This window comes from Pseudochaenichthys georgianus, chromosome 17 (genome assembly GCF_902827115.2).
Source record: "Pseudochaenichthys georgianus chromosome 17, fPseGeo1.2, whole genome shotgun sequence".
In the NCBI taxonomy this organism is placed as follows: domain Eukaryota; kingdom Metazoa; phylum Chordata; class Actinopteri; order Perciformes; family Channichthyidae; genus Pseudochaenichthys; species Pseudochaenichthys georgianus.
Genome location: NC_047519.1, coordinates 9,123,581 through 9,151,454, shown reverse-complemented (window position 1 = coordinate 9,151,454; position 27,874 = coordinate 9,123,581). Strand labels below are relative to the sequence as shown.

Here is a 27,874-nt window from a genome sequence, read left to right as displayed (position 1 = left end):
TAATTTTACACCCTGAAGAAAGGGGCAAGCCTTTGTATTTGTAACATTTAAAGTGTGTTGTCATCTCATAATAACTGGTACAAAAACATTTACTACAACTGTTCTTCAGTTTTATAGAGTTAAGGTGAGCTTTGTCATCATTTCACTTAATAGAAACAACAACAAAGACAATTTTAATTTATGAATTTCTCTTATTTTTGTACAGCTCACACAAATACATTTATTTTGCGAGGCAGAAATGACCTGAGATCAGGCTATCCTGTGCTTCACCAGAATACTTTGTGTTATAAGTGTAATTAATTGAAATGGACGAAGAATTAATGCCGTCTGTATTTCAGTGGTGAATACTGTAGCTTCAGTTCTTATTAAATTAAAGTTTGTGCGTTAAAGGTCCAGTTTTAGTCTGTCAGTGTGAATGATCAGAGTTGGAGACGTTCTGCACAGAGGGAGCAGAGTCCAGTCCCAGCAGGGTGCCGAGGTAGGACTGCTCCCGGGGGTCCAGCATCTGATCGGCCCTCACGACGTTGGCCGGCTGCGGAGTGAGGGTGTACTTTTCCAAGAAAGCCAGATCTGTAGCAGCCTGGTAGCTTGAGTTCTGCTGCTGCCCCTGCATGCTCACCACACTGTGAGTTTGGGAGGAGAGAGTGGTGGGATCCTGTGCTCCTCCCGCCATCCGCACAGGAACCAAAGCGACGGGTACACAAACGTTAGCAGGAGGAGGCGGGCTCTGGAGGACTGGCTTGGGGTCGGCGTGGTATCCCTTAGAGGGCTCCTCAAAAGGAAGGGAGATCATTTTGTCCGTGCCGAGGGGCTGCTCAGAGAAGCGAACGCTGTGCACGTGGTCGACGTGGTACTTGAGCTTGTCTTTTCTTTTGAAGGTGGCGCTGCATTGGGGGCAGTTAAAGGGACGAGCGTCAGAGTGGATCACCATGTGCTTCGTCAGGGTCTTCTTTATACGAAATGTCTGGTTGCACTCGGGACATCTGTGGGGTTTCTCTCCTGTCACATGAACACAAGAGAACCTTGAACAAATGTATTTTCATAGCCATTTCTATCCTGCAATTCATAAACATTTCTCTTCCTTATTTCTATATCTACTAATTAAATAATCAACTAGTAACACAACTTTTAAGCAACCTTAAGCTTCAGTATATTAGCACAATATCATGTATGTAGCTAGTAATGAAAACACTCTTTTTTTCCTGTATTAAATCAAAGACAATTTCTTTTTTTCAAATCGCAATGAACTTTGGTATCTCTACCAATATGATAACTGTTCATGTTTTGACTAGAGTGTAGCCACAGTAACTAAGTGGTGCAGGGCTTAGTGAATGTGAAATGAGAAAACACGTGTGTCTTCCTAAGTGTGGAGTAGTCCCCGCTTCTAGCTTCTAGCATTTGACACTTCATAAATTAGCCTACCAGCTAGCAATTATTTTGTAATCTCACAAATATAGATTTTTCATCAGTGTAGATTAGGAACCAAATTAGGCCTAAATGACCTGAGATCAGGCTAATGCTGTGCTGCACCAGAACACGTTTTGCCTTAAATGTCATCAGGTATCAAGCTAGCAGCTAGCAAACATTTATAGCTTTTCTATTTTAACTTGGTAAGAATCACTGCATCCCCTCAAAGACCACCACAATTCAGTGGGAATGCTTCTTGTTCAGCCTAACATTGTTGAAACAGAGCATCTCATATTGTTAGCGATAGCAATACGTTAGCGTGTTGTGAGTAAACATTTTTGAAAGAACGATATCCCCAACAATTAATGCTACAGCATTAATATTACACCACTAAAACAGCATGTTTTTTAACTCTATTTTATTATCTTAACCTCTTAAAATCACATCTTGTTAGGGCTTACACACAGTATGAACACAAAACTGTCTAGAAAAGAGTAGAGAGTTAAAACACTGGTGTGGCAGTAAATAAAAGCAAAATACAGTTAAGACTCTAACAATGGGGATACAATGAAACACGTGGACATAAATGAGGTGAATACAATTTTAAGTTTCTTTCTTTTGGGGGGTTTGGGGTCACCTTCGGGGCAGGTAAATGCAGAGGTGGGAAGTAACTATGTACATTTACTCAAGTACTGTACTTAAGTACAATTTTGAGATACTTGTACTTCACCATATTTCCATTTAATGCTACTTCATACTTCTTACCCACTACAACTCAGAGGTAAATGGTGTACTTTTACTCCACTACATTTATTTAATATCTTTAGTTACTTCACAGATGTGGATGAATGATGTGAAATCTAATCAACTCTTAAATCAGACTTTAGTTCCACCTGGAGTAAATCCACCAGCTACCCTGCAGTCTACAAAGTACTTCAGACTAGCTGCTCCTTCACCAGCTTTGAGAACACTTTAATGATCAATCATTATAAAACATATCATATATATTATTCTGAAATGGGCCAATCTGCACTATGACTACTTTTACTTTTGGTACTTTAAGTATATTTTGAGGCTAATACTTTTGTACTTTTACTGAGTAACATTTTGAGTATTCCTACACTCTGGTACTTCTACTTTTACTTAAGTACAAGATCTGAGTGCTTCTCCCACCTCTGGGTAAATGCATCCAAATGCCATTGTTCTGCTCTCATATTGGGTTTTCAAGCTGATATGTCCATGACCCTCTTGGTTTCCTTACCTGAGTGTGTCCTGAAGTGCATTTCTAGACTGGACTTTCCTTTGAATTCTTTCTTGCAAACCTCACACTGATGCACAGCCGTTTTATATCTGTGGACAAAGTTGACATTATAAGATACAATATAAGAAATGTTACATCAACACCTAAAAAAAGAACGAGTGATTTGTAAGATGACATACTTCTGCCAGACTTTCTCTCCCAAATGAATACTTTTGTAGTGGACCGTCAGGTGATCATGGCGTCTGAAGCACTTTCCACATTCTTCACATTGGTGGGCCTTCTCACCTGTAATGAACATTGCTCAAATTAAAGTCGCTGCTGACTGGAGACGGGGGAAGAGTACAAAGTATATCCCATGGGACTGAAATGCAAAGAGAAACTTTTTTTTTGTACCAGAGTGTATTTTCTGATGTTTGGTCAGGTGATCGTGGCGTATGAAGGTTTTCCCACATTCGCCACACTCATAGCGCTTATCGTCGTGGTGCACTCTGAGATGGAGCCTGCCAAAGAAACAGTACACATATTGAGGAGTGAGTCCTAAAACCTGGGAATGAGTTAGCATTTTACAACTTCAGTTTCCCTCATCTGAAATTCCAAAAATGTTTTAATGCATTTTTGGTTAGTGACTAAAATAAAGTCTGTGGTTAACACAAGCCGAGGAGATTTTCACATTTTGCTCCACAAAACAAAAAATATTAGTAAATACCCTACTTTGAATGTCCGTAGATTCTATGTGTCATAAAAATGGTGGTTGCTAAATGAGACTACTAAGGCCCCGTTTACATGGAGACGGTTGGGGTTGCATCTGCTACTTTTTTCTACCGTAACAGAACCGCGGAAACAGCCCCCTCAAACGATAACGGGTCCCAAGGTGGGTAGATCTGGGGACGGAACGCTCTGGGGGGTCAAACGGCTCCGTGTGTACGCCCTATATGCCATAGCCCCGCCTCTCCCCACCTCTCCCGCTCACCCCCGTGTCACCCGCGTCATTGCTGATGTGTTTCGCCAACAACAACAACCGAGTGTTTCGAGCCAGGTCCCGGTTTCTCGCAGGACAGTGCACCCAGCAGGAGCCTCCAGCAGGAGCCTCCAGCTAGATTGGATCGATATGGACATAAACGCAAGTGAAGTCTAATCGGACAGGAGAGAGAGAGATCAGAGATCAGCTGCTGCTGACGGAGACATGCAGCTCTGCATTATCACCTGCAGCTCCGCCCGCTGTGATGGAGCGATGTACTACAGCGTCTCCAGCGGTCTCGTGTGGACGGACACGTTTATTGAGCCGATTGCGTGTGAACGGAAGAATCTTTTGATATCGAATTCGGTTCATTTTCGTCTCCGTGTAAATGGGGCCTAATCGTTATCTCACCGAACATTAGCCACCTTTAGCTTAGCATTGGTGATGCAACTGTGATGGTTTTAGCATACTGTTAGCTATGGAGCCAGATTTGGGACAAAATTCTAGCGCACAAAAAAAGCTTTTACACGTGCATAAAATGACCCTGGCGCGCACATTAAACCCCCGGCTCGCTCGCGGGAGTTTCATCCTCACTCGCTCGCGGAGTCTGTCTGCGCGTGCGTGAAAAGTTTCTGACACTTTGGGGTGGAGCCACTGGACTTTGATTGACAGCTGCTAGGAAGCCCGGAGTTGCCAGGTTTGATTATTGCCTGAACTACCAAGAGCCGAGGAGTGACAGCAGCAAGATTAGTTGGACGAGATTTATTGGTGAAGTTGTCCATAAAAAACTATTATATACATAAAGTATAGAGCTGATATATATAAATTAATTTGATATAAAACAATATATTTTTGAGTGGCCTGTATCTGTCGAAAACAGCTAGCTAGCTACTGTCTGCTGTAAGCACCTACAATAGGTAGGAAACATGAAGGTCCAATGTTATCATGTAGAAAACAAGTTAACCTAGAGGCCCTTTTATGATAATGTTTTGTTATAATTGGCAATTTTTATTTTCAATATTCAATGAATATGTAATGATGCTTAGTGAGGTTTAAGGTTCAAGGCTTTTATTAGACATACGTACATAGCTACAGTGTAGTTATGACGATGAAAATCGTAGGCCACAGGCTCCTCCAACAGTGCAACACAATAAAACAGAAAAAACAGAAAATATAGTGCAGGTAAATACAAAAACAAAAATTGTAAAAAGTGAAATAGTGGAATAGTGCAATAAGAGTCTATTTGCAAGTGATTGAATATGATATATTAGATACATAATTTCTAAATTGCAGCCAGATTAATGTTATGGATGTTGTTTCAACAGTTCAGGTGTTTAACAGTCTTATTGCCTGTGGGATGAAACTGTCTCTAAATCTGGTGGTTTTAGTCTGGATGCTGCAGTAGCGCCTGCCAGGCGGCAGCAGACTGCAGTTTGTGGCTGGGGGGATGGGGGTCTTTTATAATCATGAGGGCTTTTTTCCTGAGCCGCTGGGAGTAAAGGTCCTCCATGGATGGCAGCTTCACCACCCTCTGTAAAGCCTTACGATTGAGGGTGGTGCAGCTGCCATACCAGTCAGGATACTCTCTATGGTGCATCACCATGCGAATATGTTTGTTGTCTACTACAAAGAAAACCAATTATCTTAAATCTAAATATATATATATATATTTAGTTTTACATTGTGATGCAAAACACCCTGTTTCTGTATTAATTCATTGCTTTAAACATTTTTATTTTTTTTCCTTTCATTTAAAATCGGCACCCGATTCAGAGAATCACCCAGCTAATGTTTGCTAGCTAAATAGTTAACTAAACAGCACACTGACAGGGTAATCATAAAACGGCCTCTAGGTTAACTTGTTTTCTACATGTTAACACTGTGGACATTCATTTTCTTCAGCAGACAGTAGCTATAGCAGTTTTCGACAGATACAGCCCACTCAAAAATATATTGTTTTATATCAAACTGATATTAGCTGTACACTTTACGTATATAATAGTTTTTTATGGACAACTTCACCAATAAATCTCGTCCAACTAATCTTGCTGCTGTCACTCCTCGGCTCTTGGTAGTTCAGGCAATGATCAAACCTGGCAACTCGGGCTTCCTGGCAGCTGTCAATCAAAGTCCAGTGGCTCCGCCCCAAAGTGTCAGAAACTTTTCACGCGCGTGCAGACAGACTCCACGAGCGAGTGAGGCTGGCACTCCCGCGAGCAAGAGGGCTGTCTCTCTCGCATAGCCGCTCGCGGGGGTTTAATCTGCGCGCCAGGGTCATTTCATGCGCGTGTAAAAGCATATTTTTCGCTCGTGAGTAGCTTGTTTTGCGCGCTAGAATATTGACCCAAATCTGGCTCCATAGTTAGCTTTTTACTTCTGGCTATCGAAATCCAATGGAGAAATCCCATTGACTTTTTGTCGAGGGTGCCCTGGCAATGGTCACTTATTGGTCTGTTAAAAATGTCATCAACACAATCTTTAAATGTGAGCGGACCCACCTGTAGGAGCTGCTATGACGGAAACTCTGGCCACAGATACTACAGAGGTGAGGCTTCTCCCCACTGTGGATCCTCAAGTGCTCTCTCAACGTCGTCCTGAAAGAAGATAAGAAAGCATCTCAATAAATGCACACAGTTACTGTAACAATGATTCTATTCTTCAAAATAAGAGTCGCAGATAAGGACAATGTGAGGGAAAGTTAAGAAAAGAGATGCACACCTTTCCCGCACAGATTTCCCACAAACAAAGCAGGTCCACTTCCTCTTTCCTCCATGCGTGCACTCTATGTGCCTCTTTCTGTTGCCGGTGTCATTAAACTGGCGCCCACAGATCTCACAGGGAAAAGGACCTGAAAACGAGAAAAGACACAAACTCTCTGTGACATCATTTTAAAGTTTTGAAGACATCTTCGACATTCAATTATGCATTTCATTTTAATCTGTAGGGATACTATTCTTCTCACCTAAGTGGAACTTCTCTTGATGCTTCAGCCTGGCAAACCTGGACCTGAAGTATTCGTCGCAGAAGGAGCATTTAAAGGGCCGGTCCTGCGTGTGGAGGATCATGTGCTCCTGCAGATGAGGCTTGCGGGTGAAGGTCTTCAGACAGATCTAGTTACAAATCAATACAATCATAATTTACTCTTTCATACATTTATTGATTTCACAAATGCATTGATTCATCATCGTCGATCCTTTCCTGGTCGGAAAATGGTTGGCTAAGGTTGGTGAAAATATTATTATGGTGTGCACTTAAGACTGATATGGACTTTTTAAGCTTTTATGAGGCTAAATTACATTTTCCAAACAGTCCCTTTAAGTTTATCTTACATAATAAGTTCATAATATGACAGAAACCCATTCTTACAGCACATTTCCAGACTTCACTCTTCCTCTTCCTCTTGGTGAGAAACTCTTGGATGTGGTCTGGATGAAACCTTGCAGGAGGAAGAAAAAACATGACATCGACATCATCATCATCATCATGGTATAATTTGACCGACCAGTATGAACATTTTTGACATACTATCCTATGACTTTCATTTTTATAATTTTAGACATACTATACTAGGGCTATTCAATTAGTTTGGAATGGGGCCGGTTGATGAAAATGCTCCAAAGCAAGGGGCCGGGGAAACGATGGCTTGAAATATGAGCAATCATACTAAGAGCTTCAGATACAGTAAATACTACAACAGCATAGTGGAGTGCTTATATTGTGTTTAATTCAATCAAACAACATAGCCCCAAGGCATTTATATATAGAACTATAGGCCTACATGTGAAGCTCATTTAACCATCAACATCATTTCATTTGATTTCATTTAGGTGAAATTATCTAAATCATTCACGCAGAGATGCAATAGATGACAGGAGTTGTCACTACAGTAGCTAGTAGGTGGGTTCGAAACCCGAGCCCGCACAAGTTTTCAGGCAATGTCTTCCCCTCTATCTCTCAATGTAACACCTCTCTGGAATAAAGGCACTCAGGCCCAAAACGTTTTAACATGATGCTCAAAGGGCCAGTAAATATCACCCCGGTGCTGAATTTGGCCCGCGGGCCGCCAATTGAACAGCCCTGTACTATACTATGATTTTTTTTTTACTTTTTGACATGCTATACTATGACTTTTTATTTTATTTTGGAAAAACCATACAATAATTTTGTATTTACTATGACTTTTTTATATTATTTGTTCTAGTTGTTGCACTAACCGAATCAGAAGTGCATTTCTACTGTGGAGGAATAATCTCATATGTGTGTGTGCGCTCTGCCTCACCTCCTCACGTGCTTGGCCAGGGTCTTCTTGCTGGCATGGAGTTTGTTACAGAAGGGGCATTTGTGCTCCTTCTTCTGGAAGGGGGCATCGCTGGCGTGCTTCTTCTTGTGGACGGTCAGGTTGGACTTGGTGGAGTAGCGCTGCAGACAGATGTCACACTGGAACGGTTTCTCTCCCGTGTGCACTCTGGTGTGACTCTCGTACTTTCCTAAAACATGCAGGAAAGGTGCACAAGTTATTACATTGTGGGGAATGTATTGATAAGATCTCAGGGAGATCGTTATCGGGGCTGATCAAGGGCTTTTCAAAAAGAACATATTTTAAATCGGATTGGTATCGTCTACTCTAGAAGGGGCCAATCTTATCCTCCAATACATGTAATCATGGGTTTTTACATGGGTTGCACCATTTGAAAAAGACGACGAAATACAATTGTCTTGAGTGCAATCAGATTCACAATATTTTAGGGATTGCACATTTTTTAATCATAACTATTTGAAAAAAATATTAAAATGGCCATGGTATGCTTAAACAAAAAAAAGGTTTTGTATAGAAAATATTCTTATTGGTGTTTGGGGCGTGAAAAGACGTGACATCCCCTATACAAAAGGAGCCCTATTCTGCCCATTTTAAGGTTGATATTAGTATTTAGTGTCTCTACTGTGACATGTCTCCATGCTTTAATGTTCAGAAAACTCTTTCTTTTTCCCATACTGCCTGTGCTGCCTCACCTCTTTTCACCCTCTGTCTGAAACCAGATGGAGGTATATCAAGTAGAGGGGGGGAGTGGGTGGGAGAGAAACACAGGGCCTTGCAGACCATTGAAATCTGGGGTTACGTACTGTAACCCAGCTTCTATGAGTAAATAGGCGCAGCCCTCTAAGGCTATCGCTATTGGGTAATCCCACTGCACGTGTGCAGCACTGACAGACTTAATCCACGCCCACCTATGGGCCCCACCTACGGACTCACTTCCGTATAAATAGGAAGTAGTCCCTACAATCTGCTCCCACACAAACAGCTTTTCTTCAGCTATTCGCGGAGTCAGTGGGGCCCGAACCTTAGAGGGCTGCGCCTATACTCATAGAAGCTGGGTTACAGTACGTAACCCCAGTTCTATTTCGTATAAGGCTTCGCCCTCTAAGGCTATCGCTATTGGGTTAAGGGCGAAGCAGGATGTAGTCCACACCCCACTGGTCGGTCCGTTACCAGAAGCACAAAAACACACCTACTCAATTAATAACCCATGTCCATTTCGCCATGCGTAAATGGAGCATCACATTCCCAGGGAATATAGCATTTAAAAAATGAATATTCTCCATACGGGAAAGAAGGTAGGCTAAATAGGCTACCTGTAAAAAGTAGAGACCAAAGTCCCACTTGTTAAAACGATCAAAGAGGGGGGAAAAGGCAGCTCTCTAAATGCCGACAGGCAGGAGAGAGGGCACGCAGTTGAGTCCCCGACATTAACAGTAAAATACTGGCAGCAGAGACGCCAGCAATACACTGAAATTATACAGTATTCATACTGTTGGACAATTTCAGTTTATTACTGTAAAAAATTAAATAATTCACAGTAACATTCTGGTTAGGGTGCTGCCAGTAGTTTAGTGTTGAAAATTGGCTCTAAAATAACAGCAATTGCTTACAGTGTTAAACTGGACACCGAGGTGCGTTCACGCTCAACACACCTAAGGGATGAGCGGAGCTGTGTGCAGTGCTGTCCTCACTGTAATAATGGCACTCGTGGGCTCATTACCGTGTGTAGGAGGTAGGTTTGGGACAGAGGAGAAAAACCGAGCTGCCTAAAAACAAATAGGTTTTAAAGACAGCCGATTTATGCAGCGAGCCATGATGCCTATAACCGACAGGTTAGGGGCAGCCGGCTTACCCGGTGGGCCTTGCTGCTTATTATTATACATCTGTCCATCGAACACACGCGTCGCCACTCTGAGTAATATTCTGAGAGCGCGCGACATGCTCTGGATGTGCTGTGGTTGTCATGGTGACGAGCCACGTCAGAGCCCTCGCCGCCGTTGCCCGTGAAGCAACCCAAGAGGGGCCCGGACCGAAAAGCTGCGAGGGGGCCTCCACACGCTGCATCTCACACCAGCTCTCATCCTGTCTCTGTTTAGGAGAAGGCTCGTAAACTGGACATTGAGGCGCGTTCACGCTCAAACCCGCTGAGGAATGAGCGGAGGTGTGTGCAGTGCTATTCACACAGTGCGTAATAACAGCCCTAGGGCTCATTACGACCGTGTGTAGTCGGCACATCTGGGACAGAGGAAAAAAAACGTGCTGCCTGCTAACCGACAGGTTAGGAGCATCAGGTTTAAACGTCAAGCTCTGCTGTCTAATAACCGCCTGGTTAAATACAGCTGGCTTGCGCCACGAGCCCTGCTGCCTGCTGACTGACAGGTTACAGCCGGCTCTTGCACCTCCACACGCTGTATTGCACAGCGGCTCTCATCATGTCGCCGTATAGGAGAAGGCTCGTAAACCGGACATTGAGGCGCCGAACCTATAGGCTCGGCTGGCGGGCCGACACCGGGCCCCGCCCTGTCTCCCCCGTCCGGAGGAGAGGGAGGATGGGGCCGGGGGAACCACATGGTGATCCGTGAATGGAGGGGAAGGAGTCGCCTGACTGCTGCCCGCCACTCGGATCCAATAATCAAGGGCTTGGTCCACAGAGTAAGACTCCCGGACTAGCCAATCATCCCCGGCCGCAGCCGCGAGAGCGTTCTCTCTCCGCTGTCTGTGGGCCAGAGGAAGACGGACACAATGAGTGCACGACACCTGGGGAGTGAGAGCCGCGTTTGCTTGCTCCAATCCCCGACAGGACTCACCTGTATCGTCTGTGTAAAGCCGCTTCCTCCCTGGAGCAAGCCAGCCACAGCCGGTCGTAACTCATATGTCGGCTAACACCGAGGAGAGGGAGGATGGGGCCAGGGGGAAATGTTTGCTTTCTAGTAAACAGCTCCACGGGGCGTTGGTGGCGAGGTCGATAGGGACTTGGCTTGGCAACTGGAAGGTCACCAGTTCAAGTCCCGGCAAGACCAGGTGCTACCGAGGTGTCCCTGAGCAAGGCACCGTTCCCCACACTGCTCCCCGGGCGCCGTTCAAAATGGCAGCACACTGCTCCTAACACTAGGATGGGTCAAATGCAGAGAAATAATTTCCCCACGAGGGATTAATAAAAGTCCATAAAAATAAATTTAAAAAAAGCTCTGAAAAGAGCTTCTGCAATGGAGTGCTGAAGAAAAGTGGGAGCAGATTGTAGGGACTACTTCCTATTTATACGGAAGTGAGTCCGTAGGTGGGGCCCGTAGGTGGGCGTGGATTAAGTCTGTCAGTGCTGCACACGTGCAGTGGGATTACCCAATAGCGATAGCCTTAGAGGGCGAAGCCTTATATGAAAGCACACAGACCTATACAATCAGGTCTGTGTGCACTATAGGAAGGGGAAAACCCAAAAAAGCATTATAGGGCATCTTAGTGGTAAAGTTTGATGGACATTTTTCACAAATGTATATATCTAATAATAACAAATGTTTTTGAAAAGGAACAACCTATTTAAAATTGCATCTATATCCCTAAACCATGTAGTAAAAGATGAAGCATTTTAGTAATAAACCTGATAGTGACGATGCTTGTGTTCAACATCTCCACCTGGTGTGGTATATGACTGTGAAACTAGAGGTAGAACTACTTCATGGTTCCCACCTGCTCGGTCGAAGGTCTTGTCACATTTGGGGCACTTGAGGATCTTCTTGGTGGAGGTTTTGATGATGACCGGAGCCAGACCTTCAGGATAAACTCGACTCTTGGTGGAGCTTCCTGCTGCTGCTGCTGCCGGTGCATGCACTTCCACCTCTCCATCCGCCTGCTGCACCACCCTTTCTTCATCTGCACCCTGCTGCCCTGCGCTCTTGTCTTCACTCTGGGTGACCACGGCCTCATTCATGTCTCTCTCCTCTTCCTCCACTTCCTCGTCCACTATGTCTCCTGGTTGAGATATCTCTGCTACGTCCAGTTTAGGCGCTTGTTTTTCCAACTCCAGCTTTCCTGCTTCTTTCATTCTTCCTTCAGCTCTCTGCACTACAGTCCTTTGTTTTTCCTCAGAAGTGTTGATGGCATTGTCTCTCTGATACTTGGTGGGTGTTCTCCTCCTGCGAGCCGATCTGCGCGTAGTCGCCGCCGCCTTCTCTTTCTCAGTCGAGATGTCCTGCTGTGCATCAGCGGGACTCTCAGACAAGCGGTCCTGCGAGGGGTTTTCCATGAAATAAACATCACATGGGCTCTGGATGTCTGTGTCACTCGGAGGTGAGTCGGTGGAGGTCATTTCCACCTCAGGAGACCCTCCCATCTCATCCTGAGCGTGGACCACACAGACTGGGTCCCCTTCCTCACACAGCAGCTTGAGTATATCCATCATGTCTAAGAATCGTGCCGCTTCAGTTAGATTCGGGAGGTCTGTCTCTGCAACAACGCACTCAGAGGTGTACAAAAAGCCAAGCAGGAGTTGGAAAACTGAGTCCTCCACATGGTCCAGAGTCACGTGCGCTGTGGCAGGGTTTTTCGAGAGCTCTGCGTGGAAGTAACTGCTCCCGTGAGCCAACACCACCTTGTGTGCGCTGTAAAGCTTCCCACCCACAGACACCGACACGTCGCAGAACCTTTGGCGGGTTCGGTCTTCATTCAGGAACTTGAGGAGGTTGTGGCTGTGCTGGGACATGGCCATGTGCCTGATGTGTGAGGAGGATTCTGGGACAGTTTCAGAGTTCTGTTGGGCGGCGAAGCGCGGCACAGGGCCGGGCTCAGAGGAGAAGTCATTGCTGGTGCTGACCTGGCTTCTGCGCTTGGGACGCAGTGGATTAGATGGCTTCTTCTTCATTGGTGAGGCTGTTGGGGGACCATGAATCCCTTCTGGAAAACAGTGAAATACAAACAGGGCTCAGATGAAACATGAAACGCTCTGAATGACTGGGGTTCACAGGTGGAAGAAGTACTCAGGTACTGTACTTGAGTAAAAGTACAAGTACCAGAGTGTTACGAGTAAAAGTCCTGCAATCAAAATGTTACTCATGTAAAAGTACAAAGGTTTTAGCATCATAATATACTTAAAGTACCAAAAGTAAAAAGTACTCATTATGCAGATTGGTCCATTTCAGAATAATATATATGTTTTATAATTATTCATCATTAAAGTGTTCTCAAAGCTGGCAAAGGTGCAGCTACTTTGAATGACTTTGTATACTGCAGGGTAGCTTGTGAATTTACTCCAGGTGGAACTAAAGTCTGATTTAACACTTGATTATATTTCATATTATAAATCCAAATCAGTTAAGTAACTAAAGGTATTCAATTATTGTAGTGAAGTAAAAGTAAACGATTTAACGAATTACAAAGGAGCAAAATATTGAAATACTCAAGTAAATTACAATTCTCTCACATTTGCACCTAAGCAGGGTACTTGAGTTACTTTACACCACTGCTGGGGGTTGGTTCAAATTGATAGGATTGTGATGTACAAGAATAAAAAATGGCTTAGCATGTACATTGACCACACATTAATGGTATATTAACAGTAGGTAGCTGACACAAAGGGGTGTATTATGGTGAAAAGTTATCAAGAATGGGAAATTGTGCATGAAAATAAGCACAATAACGATTTAAAACATGCGTGTGTGGTATATTTCTCAATTGTATTCAAACACAGCAGAAAGGAAAGCTATTTGTTATCAACATTTAGCTCAAAAACTCTGACAGAGATGTGAAATGTAGCTAATAATTACATTTGCATACACCTCTCCTCCACCTCAAGGACCCCTAACATGTTATCAGACTGGCGGACGGGCCCCCTCCGAGGAGAGTGTTGACAAACGACACTTACTGCTACCCCGGAAATACACTTTCTATATCGGGATGTTTGATTGACGTCCTACCTTAGAGAAACGAGCCGCCTATACAAAACACTGCAAAGCCAAGCCGACACACGTAACCGGGAAAACAAACGGAGTAATAATAATTTCCTGAACCGTGGATGTAAGTCTGCAACGCCCCACTTTTGCATCCTTTAGAAATGTCCGACTGCGTAACAAACCGTTTTCCCATTGGCTGCTTTGGCTTTTGTCCTTACATTCTCCATAAAGCTCTCATTTATATGTTTACAAGTTACGTTTAAAATAAATACTTAAATAAATACAAACTTTTGGAAGTTCATTATCATATAAACGTATGAAAACTCAAACAACTTAAACGACGAGGACGTGTTGTTGATAAGGTTCACGAGAGGGTTCATGAGACGAGGGGATCATGGGTAATGTAGTCTATGTTAGCAATGACAGGTTTTACAGTCTGCGCTTTTCAGTGCTGCAGGCTCATGGACTTGAATTACATGTAATTTACTGTGATATTACTCAGAATGAAATGTTAAGGCATCACTAATGATATTTGAATATATTTTAACACTGACAGAGCCATTGTTGCTGTTTAGTGAGAAGGCTACTTTTACTTTTACACTTTAACTAAACTTTGTCTTGCAGGATTAAATGTGTGTTTTTAAAAAAAAGTATTTATATTTGATTTACCTTTAAGAAAAACATTTTAATTTATAATTCAACCACTTACTTTACCTAAGGTTTATCATATGAGTCTATATGTGTGCAAATAAATTGCACATTTTTCAGGCACACACAAAATTCCTAATAAACGTATGTTCTAATATTATGATACATTTGCACTTTATTTCAGTTTTTATTTTACATATTGGATACATGTCCAAGTCCTAATATACTGTAAAATCAAGAGTGACTGCAAAACAAGTAACACTACAAAGAACAGTATTAGCCAATTGAACGCTCTTCGGTCCATTTAGATAAATGACAATGACCTCAATAATGTTTTAATGACGGCAAACCATCACAGATAAAAACATGACCTCTTTCAAAGACTTTGCCTCGCTCCACATGCTGCAGCCAAATACTCAACACAGGCCACAGTGTTTGCATTTGCTTTTAATGTTTATTATCTCCATGGTTAAGTGTGTGTATTATTTGCTGAATTGTGGGAATAGTTCCTCCTCCATATCACTGAGGGTGTAATAAAGTGAAACTGGATTTAAGGTCAAGCTACTTCTCACCTCTTTAATCCCATTGGTGTGACCAGCAGACACTTATATAAGTGAACATCAGACTTCAGAGAGGATTGTTGAGGTTTCTCAAATTAGCTTCCTGAGTGAATCCCTCCAAACTAATTGAACGTATAAGACATTGTAAGCGCATTAGCCTAATCCCTCCGCTGTGTGTTACAACGCTCCAGGCATTTCAGAACACACGCAGAGGAGCAGGCTGAAGATGGAGCTGCTCACTGCCTCTGACCTGAGGGGAAGATCCTGACCAACAGCTAGTCTATCGGAGCACTTGTTGAGGACAATGTGGAGATTCAGCGTGCATGTGTGGACATTATGGTTGCTTTTTGCAGGTAATATTTGGATAAAGTGTACATGTATTTTACTAAATGAGATTACAATTATTTGAAGAATATTTTTAATATATTTGAGTTGATAAAACTAATGTTGTTGAAAAAGGGTATGGCCTGTATTTTTAGATTTTCATCTACGCAAGGGAAGTTAGTGATAACAAAAAAACAAACTAATTATAATTACAACCTTTATTTATAGAGCAAGAGATAAAGTGTGCTTTATGAAAATGTATAAAATAATTGAAATGCAAATGCACACATTCGAACTACTGTAAATTGACAATCCAATTAAACAATAAAAAAGGTATTTTAAATGAAAAAAACAAAACAGACCATGAAGAGTAATAACAAAAAGAAAACAAAATATTAAAGCAAATAATACAAATAATAATGATATTTATTTAAAGCAAATGTAGCCAAATTCATCACTTATCTTACCTCATCATGATCATGTTTGGAAATACCATTACATCTGTTGGAAAACAGGCTACACACTCTAAATTATTTACATTTTAAATGTATTCCAACTTCTAATTAAACAGTTATTTGGGGTATTTCATTGTTTTTGTGGTTTCTAATCCTCATTCTGTAGGTGCTTTATCTCTACACACAGATGTGTCAATGTGTGCTAATCTTATTGACTCATGTTTAAAACGACCATGCAGTCCAATTCGTTCAAGGAATACTTCAGCCCCAAACTGACCATGTGTACAGTGGGGAAAAAAAGTATTTAGTCAGCCACCAATTGTGTAAGTTCTCCCACTTAGAAAGATGAGAGGCATGTAATTTTCATCCTAGGTATACCTCAACTATGAGAGACAAAATGAGAAGAAAAAAAATCCAGAAAATCACTGTCTGATTTTTAAATAAATGATTTGCAAATTATGGTGGAAAATAAGTATTTGGTCAATAACAAAAGTTCATCTAAATACTTTGTTATATACCCTTTGTTGGCAATGACAGAGGACAAACGTTTTCTGTAAGTCTTCACAAGGTTTTCACAAACGGTTGCTGGTATTTTGGCCCATTCCTCCATGCAGATCTCCTCTAGAGCAGTGATGTTTTGGGGCTGTCGCTGGGCAACACAGACTTTCAACTCCCTCCAAAGATTTTATATGGGGTTGAGATCTGGAGACTGGCTAGGCCACTCCAGGACCTTGAAATGCTTCTTACGAAGCCACTCCTTCGTTGCCCGGGCGGTGTGTTTGGGATCATTGTCATGCTGAAAGACACAGCCACGTTTCATCTTCAATGCCCTTGCTGATGGAAGGAAGTTGTCACTCAAAATCTCACGATACATGGCCCCATTCATTCTTTCCTTTACACGGATCAGTCGTCCTGGTCCCTTTGCAGAAAAACAGCCCCAAAGCATGATGTTTCCACCCCCATGTTTCACAGTAGGTATGGTGTTCTTTGGATGCAACTCAGCATTCTTTCTCCTCCAAACACATCTAGTCTCCCCAATCCTCTTCTGGATCATCTAAATGCTCTCTGGCGGCGTAGTGTGTTACTGATGGTAGCCTTTGTTACTTTGGTCCCAGCTCTCTGCAGGTCATTGACTAGGTCCCCCCGTGTGGTTCTGGGATTTTTGCTCACCGTTCTTGTGATCATTTTGACCCCACGGGGTGAGATCTTGCGTGGAGCCCCAGATCGAGGGAGATTATCAGTGGTCTTGTATGTCTTCCATTTTCTAATAATTGCTCCCACAGTTGATTTCTTCACACCGAGCTGCTTACCTATTGCAGATTCAGTCTTCCAAGCCTGTTGCAGGTTTACAATTTTGTTTCTGGTGTCCTTTGACCGCTCTTTGTTCTTGGCCATAGTGGAGTTTGGAGTGTGACTGTTTGAGGTTGTGGACGGGTGTCTTTTATACTGATAACGAGTTCAAGCAGGTGCCATTAATACAGTTAACAAGTGGAGGACAGAGGAGGCTCTTAAAGAAGAAGTTACAGGTCTGTGAGAGCCAGAAATCTTGTTTGTTTGTAGGTAACCAAATACTTATTTTACCGAGGAATTTACCAATTAATTCATTAAAAATCCTACAATGTGATTTCCTGGATTCTTTCCCCCCATTCTGTCTCTCATAGTTGAAGTGTACCTAGGATGAACATTACAGGCCTCTCATCTTTTTAAGTGGCAGAACTTGCACAATTGGTGGCTGACTAAATACTTTTTTGCCCCACTGTATATCACCTCACCCTTTGTTACCTTGAATTCTTGAAGAAAACTTTGTTTCCCTCGCATGCCTCCACAGTGAACCAAGAATTATAAAACTGAGGAAGGTCTTAATGAATGGAAGTAAATGAGGGCAGCAACACTATATCAAAACAGTTGTTTACAAACTCTCACACAGCTTTTGCAGTGGTATCCTAGTGTCATTTATCCAGTAGTTCATTGCTCAGTACTTCACAATCACATCGATGTTCAATAAAACTGCACTATTTAATCACTTTGGCACTTGCACAGACAAGTAGCGTACCTGCGTTAGTATTAGACCTTTTATGTGAAAGTGTTAAACACAAATCCCATTAACTTCAAATTATCAAGACATTTCTCCATTATCCATTATTGTCCTTGGTTCAATATGGAGGCATGGAACAGTATTTGATCGAATGATCATTGGAAACACTGGGTGAGGAATGTAGATACAAAAGGTAATCTCAGGGAGATGTATTCTTTGAATGATTTTTAAGAACTCATTTTCATCTGTCCCTCCAGGCACTTTCTCCGAAGACGACCTCAGCAGTTGTGAAAAGCAGCCATGCCAAAACGGTGGTCTGTGTGAGAGCCACGATGGCGCATTCAGGTGCCTTTGCTCCCAACAGAGCCAGAACGGGCGCCTGTACGGGGGAGACAACTGCACAACCGCACATTCAGGCTGTGATGACAACCAGTGTGAGAACAGAGGAATGTGCTCCCCTTTACTTGTCCATGGTGAGCACACCTACAAGTGCATCTGCATTGCTGGCTTTACGGGCCCCAAATGCCAGACCCCCAGCGTCTTCTCATTCGAGACCAAAGGCTACATGTACGTAGAGACTCAGCTTCTTGATCCAGAAGCTCCCCTAAATGTGACATTCAGCTTCAGGACGGAGAGACCCTACGGCACCCTGCTGCAGCGCAGAGTAGACGACCTTCTCCTCAGCATTGAGCTAACGGATGGGCATCTTGGCCTCCGTAGTCTCGAGGGTCAAGGCTCCAGCACTCTGCTTCAGGAGCTACCGGAGTATTTGTCCAACAACAAGTGGTACACGGTTGAAGCATCGTTGGGTGGTGCGGTCAGCGTGATCCAGCTGCTCTACACTGAAGAAAGCGGCACCAGGGCCTCCATCTCTGAGGTCCAGCTGCTGGAGCCAGCGCCTGCTCTCCCCGAGCCAGGGTCAGTCCGTCACAGCCTCTTCATCGGAGCAGTCAGAGGGAACTGGAGTTCAGGCGGAGGAGCCGATGAAGAAGACCACCCGTCTGCTTTTCTGGGCTGCTTCAGAGATGTGCTTGTGGACTCACGTCTGGTGTTGCCGTCTGCAGTGCCAGGTGGTTCGGACGCCCAGGTAAACGTCAGTGAGGGGTGCAGCGACAGAGACAGGTGCGATGACAGCCCGTGTCAGATCAGAGGGCGCTGCGTGAGCCAGGGGTGGAGGAGCTACACCTGTGAGTGCTTCAGGCCCTATGAGGGGGACGACTGTGCAGAGGGTAAGACACACAGAGGATTCTAACTGAGTACATTTCCTCAAGGACTGCACTTTAATGTGTCATGTCATGCTTTTCCGGTTCTTACCCGTCCCCTTGTGTGTTATATAGCTTTTTCTGCATGTAAACGGTCTGCAGAGTCACTAACCCTCAAAGTACACCCTGTAGCGAGTAAAACCCTAACACAGAAAAGACCTGTATATGCTGCCCCAGAACGCCTCGTTGGAGATTTTCTTTTTTCTTCCTGGTACCAAGTGACATAACAACGACCAAATGGACCAATCCGTGGAGCTCCACACACACACACACACACACACACACACACACACACACACACACACACACACACACACACACACACACACACACACACACACACACACACACACACACACACACACACACACACACACACACACACACACACACACACACACACACACACACACACACACACACACACACACACACACACACACACACACACACACACACACACACACACACACACACACACACACACACACACACTCAGCCTTATCTTTTCTCAGCCGCGAATCCGTGATACTGAGAGTAAATACACATACTATACAGAGATGCTGTATGAGAAAACCAATGTGATTTTGGAACATTGAACAATGTAAATCTATTCTAGTAGACCTCAACAATGGAATTATGATCAGTACGAATGGCCATGTCATGGGACCTTTAATACAAATATCCAATACCATTTTTGTATCATACTTCTACTCTCTCAGAGGATAATCTTGTCCCTTTCACTCCACTACATTTATCTGACAGCTTTAGTTACGTTTTTTGGATTACAATGTTTTAACCCCTTCCTGTCGTTTGTGGATTTTTAATGTTGGTGATAACTGGAAGGATGTAGTGTTCCATTTGAGAAAAATAGCTCTACGCCTTAAGCTAAATAAACTCTTTAAAAAGCCTCTTGGATCAGCTCAAATGTAGCTGGTTTTCTGAGAAATGTAGGAAATGTTCACTTTTTATAAATGCGTTGTTCTCACGGGAGATGCAAAGAAACAACCATAATGATGTTATGGAATATTATATATTGCTGATGTATATTCACAACTGTAGGAGGAGTTACAATGAGTGCAGCCTTCGCCAGAATCAGAATACTTTATGTATACCTCGGGAGACAGTTGGTCATTTTAGTATGAAATATAAATTGATTGGTAAAGGTAAGAATGTGCAATAAAATTATAATTAAAAAGTATTTAAAAAGAAGAAGTAAAAGTAAAATGTCCAACAAAAGATAAATCAAATATAATTAAAATATTGAAATAAACATAACATTTTAATTAATCATTTACAACAGTAAAATTAATCAATGAAAGCCATAATATAGAAACGGAAAACACTGACAGGGAACATTTGACTGCACAATAAATACTTTGACTTGTTCATTTTGCTATTTATTGTACTCATTAGAGTTTTTAATCCACAACCTTTACAGGTCAAAGCAAGTTCAACGTCAGTGCAATACATCTCAAAGGTTAACTGTGAGGGGAGCCAGCCAGCAGGAGGTTAACATTAGTCATTAGACTGTAAAGGAGCTTACAGTGCCAGTAGAAATAGCCCCGTGCTCAGCCACACACCTGGGCAGAGGATTAAAGAAACGTGGGTTTCAGTTGCTCACCTGACTGGACTTGACAAATCAGTGAGTCTTATTGAATCGTACCATGCTGAGGCATTTGCATTGGTTCGTTTCTTCAGCAGTTTCCTTTTTCCATGAACGTAGGGCACTTGTCATTGTGAAAACTGTGCTAGGAATAGTCAAATGTTACCCATCTGTCAAAACCAAGTGTCCAGTTCTAAAAAGTAAAAACCGATGTGGAAACGAATTAGAAGCCTTAAATCTGGATTACTTCCATTGGTTTTAGAAAATGACCCTATCCTCTCTCTTGTTGTATTACCTACCTCAGTAAACATTTTACGTATGAGTTAATGGTTTTAAGTTTTCTTCCCTCAAAAAAACAAGATGGTGACAGATAACGTGCCAAACTTGTAAACAATAGTCCATAAAAACCAATAGTTGACGCCGAAGGGACTACGCCCACTTCTTTACAGTCTATGGTCAATAACATTTTGTGGCATCAATCCTCTTATGTGACGTGCCTAAAGAAAGCAAATAGACATATTGCCCAAAATGGTATGGTTTAAGTTTGGCTTTCACACCCTTTTCTCTCTCTTCCATCTTCCATCTCTCTTCCTTGTACCCATGCAGAGTATGTCACAGCAAGGTTTGGCAACCAAGACGTGGAGAATTATGCTTCCTTCTCATTGGATGACGAGCCAGGTGACTCTGTGAACATATCCCTGTTCCTTCGCACCAGACAGTCCAGCGGCCTGCTCCTCATCCTGGCCAACAGCACCAGCCAGTACCTCCGCCTATGGTTGGAAGAAGGAAGGATCAAAGTTCAGGTCAACAACTTTGAGACCCTCGTTGGTCGGACTGCGATCAGTGACGGACATTTTCATCTGGTGACTGTGATGCTGAAAGGAATGGCCGCCATGTTGTTCCAGTCGGCCAAGAACCAGGGCCATATGTTCATCAGGCCTATCGATGCTCATACTGGGGATCTGGTTTCCGTTGGGGGGCTTCCAGACTCGAGGGTCTCAGCTTCCTTTGGTGGCTACTTTAAGGGATGCGTCCAGGATCTAAGGATAAACAACAAGCGACTTCAGTTCTATCCCATTGAAACTCCAGTGGAATCTTACATCCTGGAGCAACTTGTCAACGTTGCACAAGGATGCAGCAGTGACAATGCCTGTGCTGTGAGTGATACCAATACTGCTACGTCTTTAGTGAGATTAGGCTCAATTCTCATTCTTTACTGATTTTTACAACGTGATTTATTTGGGTTGTTTTCTCTCCATTAGGTCAACCCCTGTCTCAACGGAGGAGTGTGTTACTCCATGTGGGACGACTTCATCTGCAACTGTCCGCCTAACACTGCGGGGCGGGGCTGTGAGGAGGTCAAATGGTGCGAGCTGTTACCCTGCCCCTTCCCTGCTGTTTGTCAACCCCGCTCTCAGGGCTTTGAGTGTAAGTGACCTGAGTTGAGATCCTAAAGTCTTGCTATTCCTGTCTTATAAATACCGTTGCCTTTAAAATGCATGGGATAATAAGGTATCGGAGTCTTTCGCTTTTGCCAAGGAATGAGATCTATGCATGTTTTATTTTTTCCCGTCAATTTCAATGGTACTGGGCATCTGCCGTGTGTGGTCTCGCTGGTGCGGGTGCTGATTAATTACACAGTGGCTGAGTTCAGAAGGGAACAGAGTTGAGACAGGGATATTGCATAGGATTCCTCTAAAACCCGGTAATCCCCGGTCAGATTAAGTCGGCCGCCACATGCCTGCGGAGGTTCATGATGATAAGTCTTCCTGGAGGTGTCACATGTTAACACAAAGAGAAAAGGAGTTGGTATACAGCTGTAAAGCCACCCCATCAAAGCCAATCCATTAAGTGTTTTTTACTGCACACATATTTGACGTTTTCTCCCTTTTCTGCAAATAATGGCCAATTTTCTTTTCTTTTTTGAAGTGGTTACAGACAGCTTTTGGAAGTCTTGTTCCTCTGTTTGTTAGAGCAGGGGTTCCCAAACTTTTTCACCCAGGACCCCCCAAAACTTTGAAACTTTAATTATCGCTGTTGCCGATCTGCCCACCTGCCCGATCTGTACTGCGCATGACGCATGTGCGAGATGGTCTGCCATACTGGACAACTCCGTATGGCAACCCAACTAGGACACTTGACACAGTGGCGTTTGGCAAAGCACAAAAAGAAAACAAAAAAAAAACGTGAGAGATGAGTTATTGTTATTACACCCCAAATAAAAGAACCCAATAAAAAGAGTTGTTAAATAATAGTGAAGTCACGTTGTAATAACAATAACTCATCTCTCCCGGTTTTTTGTGTTCTTTTTCTGCTTTGCCAAACGCCACTGTGTGAAGTGTCCTATTAGAATTGCCGTATGTAGTTGTCCAGTATGGCGGACCATCTCGCACATGCGCAGTACAGATCGGGCAGGGGGGCAGATCGGGTAGTGACAGCCGTGCCCGTTATTCTACGCACGAAAAGTTTATTATTATTATTCCGCCGACTTATTTTGGCCCTCTTCTCCTCCCGCATGGAACATCGCAGAAACTCTGTTCAAACATCAAAACGTTCAGCTCGGTCGGGAATCGATGGCTATTACTTTTCTCATTCATAACTTTCATAATTCCAGAGATACATCCCATAATACATCACATTTTTAACATTGAAGTCAATGGAGGAAATCTTCAACTTCAACAAATCTTCATGCGACTTCAACTGCTAACTGTTCATTCATACTTTCACTCAGAAACCTCATTCCAACTTCAAAATGTTACAAATCTTTCTGACAATATTCGTGTAAAACAACTTTTAAATCTGATTTAGAGATATTAAACATTGTTCAGACCTTGTTTTAGAGGTTTTCTTCAGATTTTAACATTAACTAGAGTACGTGATGTCACAGCTAGAGGGTAGAAAATCTTGTAATTTGCCTTCATATATTTTTTTTAAACTGCCATAATTCCCAAACCCTACATTCCTGAGACATAATTTATCATGACAAACGTAGGAAAACATCTCGTAGCTTGAAAAATGACAAATAATTAAGCAAAAAATAATTAAACAAAATGCCTCTTGAGGGCACGAAGTGACAAAAACTTTCAACATGCCTCCATTAAAGCCCATTGTAATTTCAGGCAGATATTTCCTCATGGTAGCAGCTGCACACCTTTGGTTAAACTGCCAAAAAGGCCACATTATTAACCCGAAACTACACAAAAATTACACTTCAGATACTCAACTTCCTTGACATGCTTCACGTTTTGAAATTTCACAGATATCTGTTACGGTTCTTCCACAAAACATTCACATGTAAGAGGTTTATCTCTCATTCAGAACAATGGAAACCTTTGATCTCTGCACACCTCGTTAGCTCAAATATAAACACCTGTGTAATGGAACACGATGATGTCATCGCTCCAACTGACATGCTCAGAGCAGCAGACTTCAGATAGTAGTGTGCTAACAGTCCAGCCGTGAAGACATCTACGGGACAGTTTTGAGATTTCTTCAAATGCCGTTACCATGGCAACACAATGCTCGCCTTGAAACACGGTTTTCTCATAACTTCAGTGAAACTGCTCCAAACGCCCCAAATCTTCACAGGTTTTGTAACGATACAGCCATCAACGCATCTAAGCGTATTATGGGGTGTCATCAAATCACGTTGCCATGGCGACAGATCATTCGCCATCAAGTTAGTTCAGAAGTTTGCAGTTCAAATATTCTGCTGCTTTTCCAAGCCTTTTTACTTTCTTTTCTTCTCTCATCACACATTCAAGCCCCCAGTGTTCATGTATCATTTCAATCTAAATTCTCCACTTTCTTCTTACACATTTCATTTCAACATAGCAGTTTAGCATCAGATTTTCAGCATAAAGCATTCCCACTAGCAATTTCTTCAGGAATTGCATTCTCTAGTTTACTATGGTCTTTCTGAAACAAATCAGTGACCAGCAATTATGAAGTATTATTATTATGAAATACAATGTGATTTTTGTTATAAAGCATTATGAATATCTATGAATGCTCACAACTATAATCATACAGAGCTTTAAGTACAGTAGATTATAATGCATCATAAGTGTGTTTATGATGCAATATGTATGGCATAGAAAGTGTAAACTAAACATCAGCTAATTTAAATTACTTTCATTTCTCCCCCTCAGGTTTGTCTAATGTGACATTCCGTGTTGAAAGCAGTGTTTTGAAATACCGGAGCAATGGGAAGATTAAGCGCAACCTCGACAGTTTCTCCATCAGCTTCCGCGCAAGACAGTCCGCTGCCACCTTACTGAATGCACATAAGGACTCAGACCAGGTCACCATCTCCCTCCTGGACTCTCATGTGGTCATGGAGCTCCAGGCTGGGGCAAAAGACTCCAACAAGGTGTCCGTACGAAGTGAGAGTCCGATCAGTGATGGAGAGTGGCACACTGTGGAGATCAGCCTGGAGAACCAGACCCTCCCAACGTCAAGATGGATCATGATTGTTGATGGAGGCAAGACTGAGGTTAGTATGTCCAGAACAGCACCTGGGGACCTGGATTTTCTTAGGGAGGGAGCATATATCTTCCTAGGGGGGTTAAGCTCTGAGGCTGGGGTGAACATGTCTGGCTGCCTGGGTCTTGTGGAGATCGGAGGCCTTCTTCTGCCTTTCCACCTGGACACGGACTTCAACCTCCCGAGACCTCAGGAGGAGCAGTTTGCGATGATAACCCCTGGTGTTGCCCCAAATTACGGCTGCTGGGGAGCTAGAGTGTGTGCACCCAACCCCTGTAACAATGACGGTGTGTGTGAGGACCGGTTTGACCTGCACCACTGCATATGTCCCTCCGAGTGGACGGGTCCACTGTGTGAAAAGCAAGCAGACTCCTGCATCTCCAGCCCCTGCATTAACGGACACTGCATCAACCTTCCGGAGGGGTTCGAGTGTATGTGTGAAGTGTGGTACAGCGGCAAACAGTGTGACCTGGAAGCTGATACGTGTGAAAACAGCAATTGCAGCGAAGGCGCCACGTGCCTCAAAGGTTTCCGGAGCTACGGGTGCCTCTGCCCTCTGGGTTTGACGGGTGAATACTGCAAGTGAGTTCTTTCGCAGTTTAGAAGGAACATGCCTGTGTGGGTAATGAGTTGTATTTATTGTTCAGTGGTGGGATGAGCAAAGCGCATTTACTCAAGTATCGTACTAAAGCACTATTTCGACATTGGTGTACTTGTTTCTTATTTGAGTATTTTTTTTTTTTACTACATTTACTTGAACTCAACTACACTTTGGAGGCAAATATTGTACTTTTCACACCACCACATGTATACAACACTCAAGTTGCTAGCACATTTTTACATACATGATATGACAGTTTTTTTTAAGTAGCTCAAATTGGCTCAACTCATCATACTATAGTACTGCTAAACTGATCATTCTACTTCTAATTTAGTACATTTGTATTAAGGACTTTTACTTGTAATGGAGTATTATAAAGCCATTGTATTTGTACTTAAGTAAAGAATGGAAGTACTTTTTTTACCGCTAATAATAAACAAACTGGTTTCTTACAGCAAGAACATTCCGGAAATCCCATGGTACATTGAGACTTATCCGTAAGTGCTTTCATGTCAAACATTTCCGTTTTATTTAACAAAACATAGTAAATATATAGTGCTGCAGGAATGAGTCCTAAAACCTGGAAATGAGTTTATGAAGTCAATGTTGATTTGTTAAGATTCCTGATATAAGGTATGTAGTTCAAACTAGCTATCGGTTCTAAAGCTAATCGTTTTGTTCTACGACTAGAAATAAGTCAGTCTTGTTAAATGTTGAATGTTTTAACTGTCTAAAAAAGAGGGGGGTTGCTAACAAGTGGCTAAATGAGGCTTCAGAGGTTTTGTGGGGAACATTAAAAGTGAAGGACATTGACATGTGCTATTGTGCTCTTTATAAAGAATTCCCCAATTACCTGTATCTACATGCGCTGGTACAAGATGGGACTACAACTGCTTTAATGGAGGGAACTGCTCTGAAGAGGACAGCTGTCACTGTATGCCTGGTTTCGTAGGACAGTGGTAAGACATACATTATGATCTCTCATCCTCTTTGCTCCTCGTGTGTTGTCATCACGGGTGTCTCACCCTTGGGTGACTGCACCTCTTGGCCCATCATGTTGTCAATGGATTGGCAGATGTTTTATATTGACATTTTGTTTTGATACAACAAATATAGAATTAAATTAAAAGTGCAATGAAACCTCACGTGAGAATCTTGTGACCTTTCATGAACGTTGTTTTGTCTATAGGGGATCCATAATAAAATAATACATCTATAAAAATAAGAAAAACATGTGGAAATAAAAATAGGGATAATCCAAAGTTTATTTAAATACGAAAATGTAAAGACAAATAGATAGAAATATAATTACTAAATAAATATGTGGAAGTATAAAGTAAAACAAAAAAACATATATATATATATATATACATACTTTTACTTCATAAATATTTCGTTTCTTCCTTGTGTCTTTATTGTTTCAATTATTATAGCTCTTTTATGACTCAATTCTTTTCAACACTTTCACCACTTGGTGAATGTTGCACCAACACTTAGGTTTGAAGACAGAGCCCCCTTGTGGCAGATGAAAGCTCAGTTTATCAGTTCCTTTGGGACAACTTTAAAGAGTTATCATCACATTGTACTTTTTCTAGTTTCTGCTCTAATACCCCTTTGTCCTCATGTTTCCTTCCAGGTGTGAGAAGGACGTGGATGAATGTGTCTCAAGCCCATGCATGCACGGCGGCTTCTGCCTGAATTACATGAACGGTTTTGAGTGCGTGTGTGATATGAATCACGCAGGGATACACTGCCAACGTGATGTCAGCGACTTTTACCTGTACGTCTTCCTGGGCGTGTGGCAGAACATGTTCCAGCTGATGTCCTTCCTCGTGATGCGACTCGATGATGAGCCAGAAATTGATTGGGCTTTCATCCTCAACGAATAGGCACCTGGCTGTCTATAATGATAAAACGAGGAAGAGGGGGACATTGGAGTAAATGTAGGCCCAATCCCAAATCACCCACTCGACCCTACCCCTCCGTGACGGAGTGAACTCTGTCTGTAGCCACACTCGCAGCTGAATGAAGTTCCCTCCATTAATGGGTAAGGGTATAAATACAGCGGCAAG

At 42.7% G+C, this 27,874-nt stretch overlaps 2 protein-coding genes across 3 annotated transcripts in view; one reads left to right on the top strand and one right to left on the bottom strand.

Moving 5' to 3' along the window:
- Nucleotides 1-14,169, bottom strand: part of zbtb41 (zinc finger and BTB domain containing 41) — a 14,554-nt gene extending 385 nt beyond the window's left edge. Inside the window, exons 1-11 of one of the 2 annotated variants that reach the window (XM_034104953.2) lie at nt 13,851-14,169; nt 11,629-12,831; nt 7,906-8,113; nt 6,993-7,062; nt 6,589-6,736; nt 6,345-6,474; nt 6,125-6,220; nt 3,062-3,168; nt 2,848-2,953; nt 2,669-2,757; nt 1-999 (exon numbers count right to left, since the gene is read on the bottom strand). The exon at nt 1-999 is cut by the window's left edge and continues 385 nt beyond it. In XM_034104953.2, coding sequence (XP_033960844.1) covers nt 407-999; nt 2,669-2,757; nt 2,848-2,953; nt 3,062-3,168; nt 6,125-6,220; nt 6,345-6,474; nt 6,589-6,736; nt 6,993-7,062; nt 7,906-8,113; nt 11,629-12,799 — 2,718 coding nt within the window. In that variant the 5' untranslated portion in view covers nt 12,800-12,831; nt 13,851-14,169 and the 3' untranslated portion in view covers nt 1-406. Of the gene's footprint in view, nt 1,000-2,668; nt 2,758-2,847; nt 2,954-3,061; nt 3,169-6,124; nt 6,221-6,344; nt 6,475-6,588; nt 6,737-6,992; nt 7,063-7,905; nt 8,114-11,628; nt 12,832-13,700; nt 13,784-13,850 lie in introns of those variants that run through there. The other variant, XM_034104954.2, reaches the window with a different exon arrangement.
- On the top strand, nt 13,866-27,874 carry LOC117462685 (protein crumbs homolog 1-like). Its single transcript, XM_034104952.1, has 9 exons — nt 13,866-13,950; nt 15,226-15,387; nt 18,106-19,077; nt 21,323-21,873; nt 21,979-22,144; nt 24,868-25,783; nt 26,258-26,299; nt 26,642-26,761; nt 27,439-27,874. The coding sequence occupies exons 2-9, from the start codon at nt 15,339-15,341 to the stop codon at nt 27,689-27,691; spliced, it is 3,069 nt and encodes a 1,022-aa protein (XP_033960843.1). The 5' UTR covers nt 13,866-13,950; nt 15,226-15,338; the 3' UTR covers nt 27,692-27,874.

Bases quoted from the DNA above. Each gene is read 5' to 3' on its own strand.
- LOC117462685 (XM_034104952.1), top strand. From the start codon at position 15,339: ATGTGGAGATTCAGCGTGCATGTGTGGACATTATGGTTGCTTTTTGCA. The intron at 22,145-24,867 runs GTAAGTGACCTG...TCTCCCCCTCAG, and splicing joins CCGCTCTCAGGGCTTTGAGT to GTTTGTCTAATGTGACATTC. The intron at 26,762-27,438 runs GTAAGACATACA...GTTTCCTTCCAG, and splicing joins CCTGGTTTCGTAGGACAGTG to GTGTGAGAAGGACGTGGATG.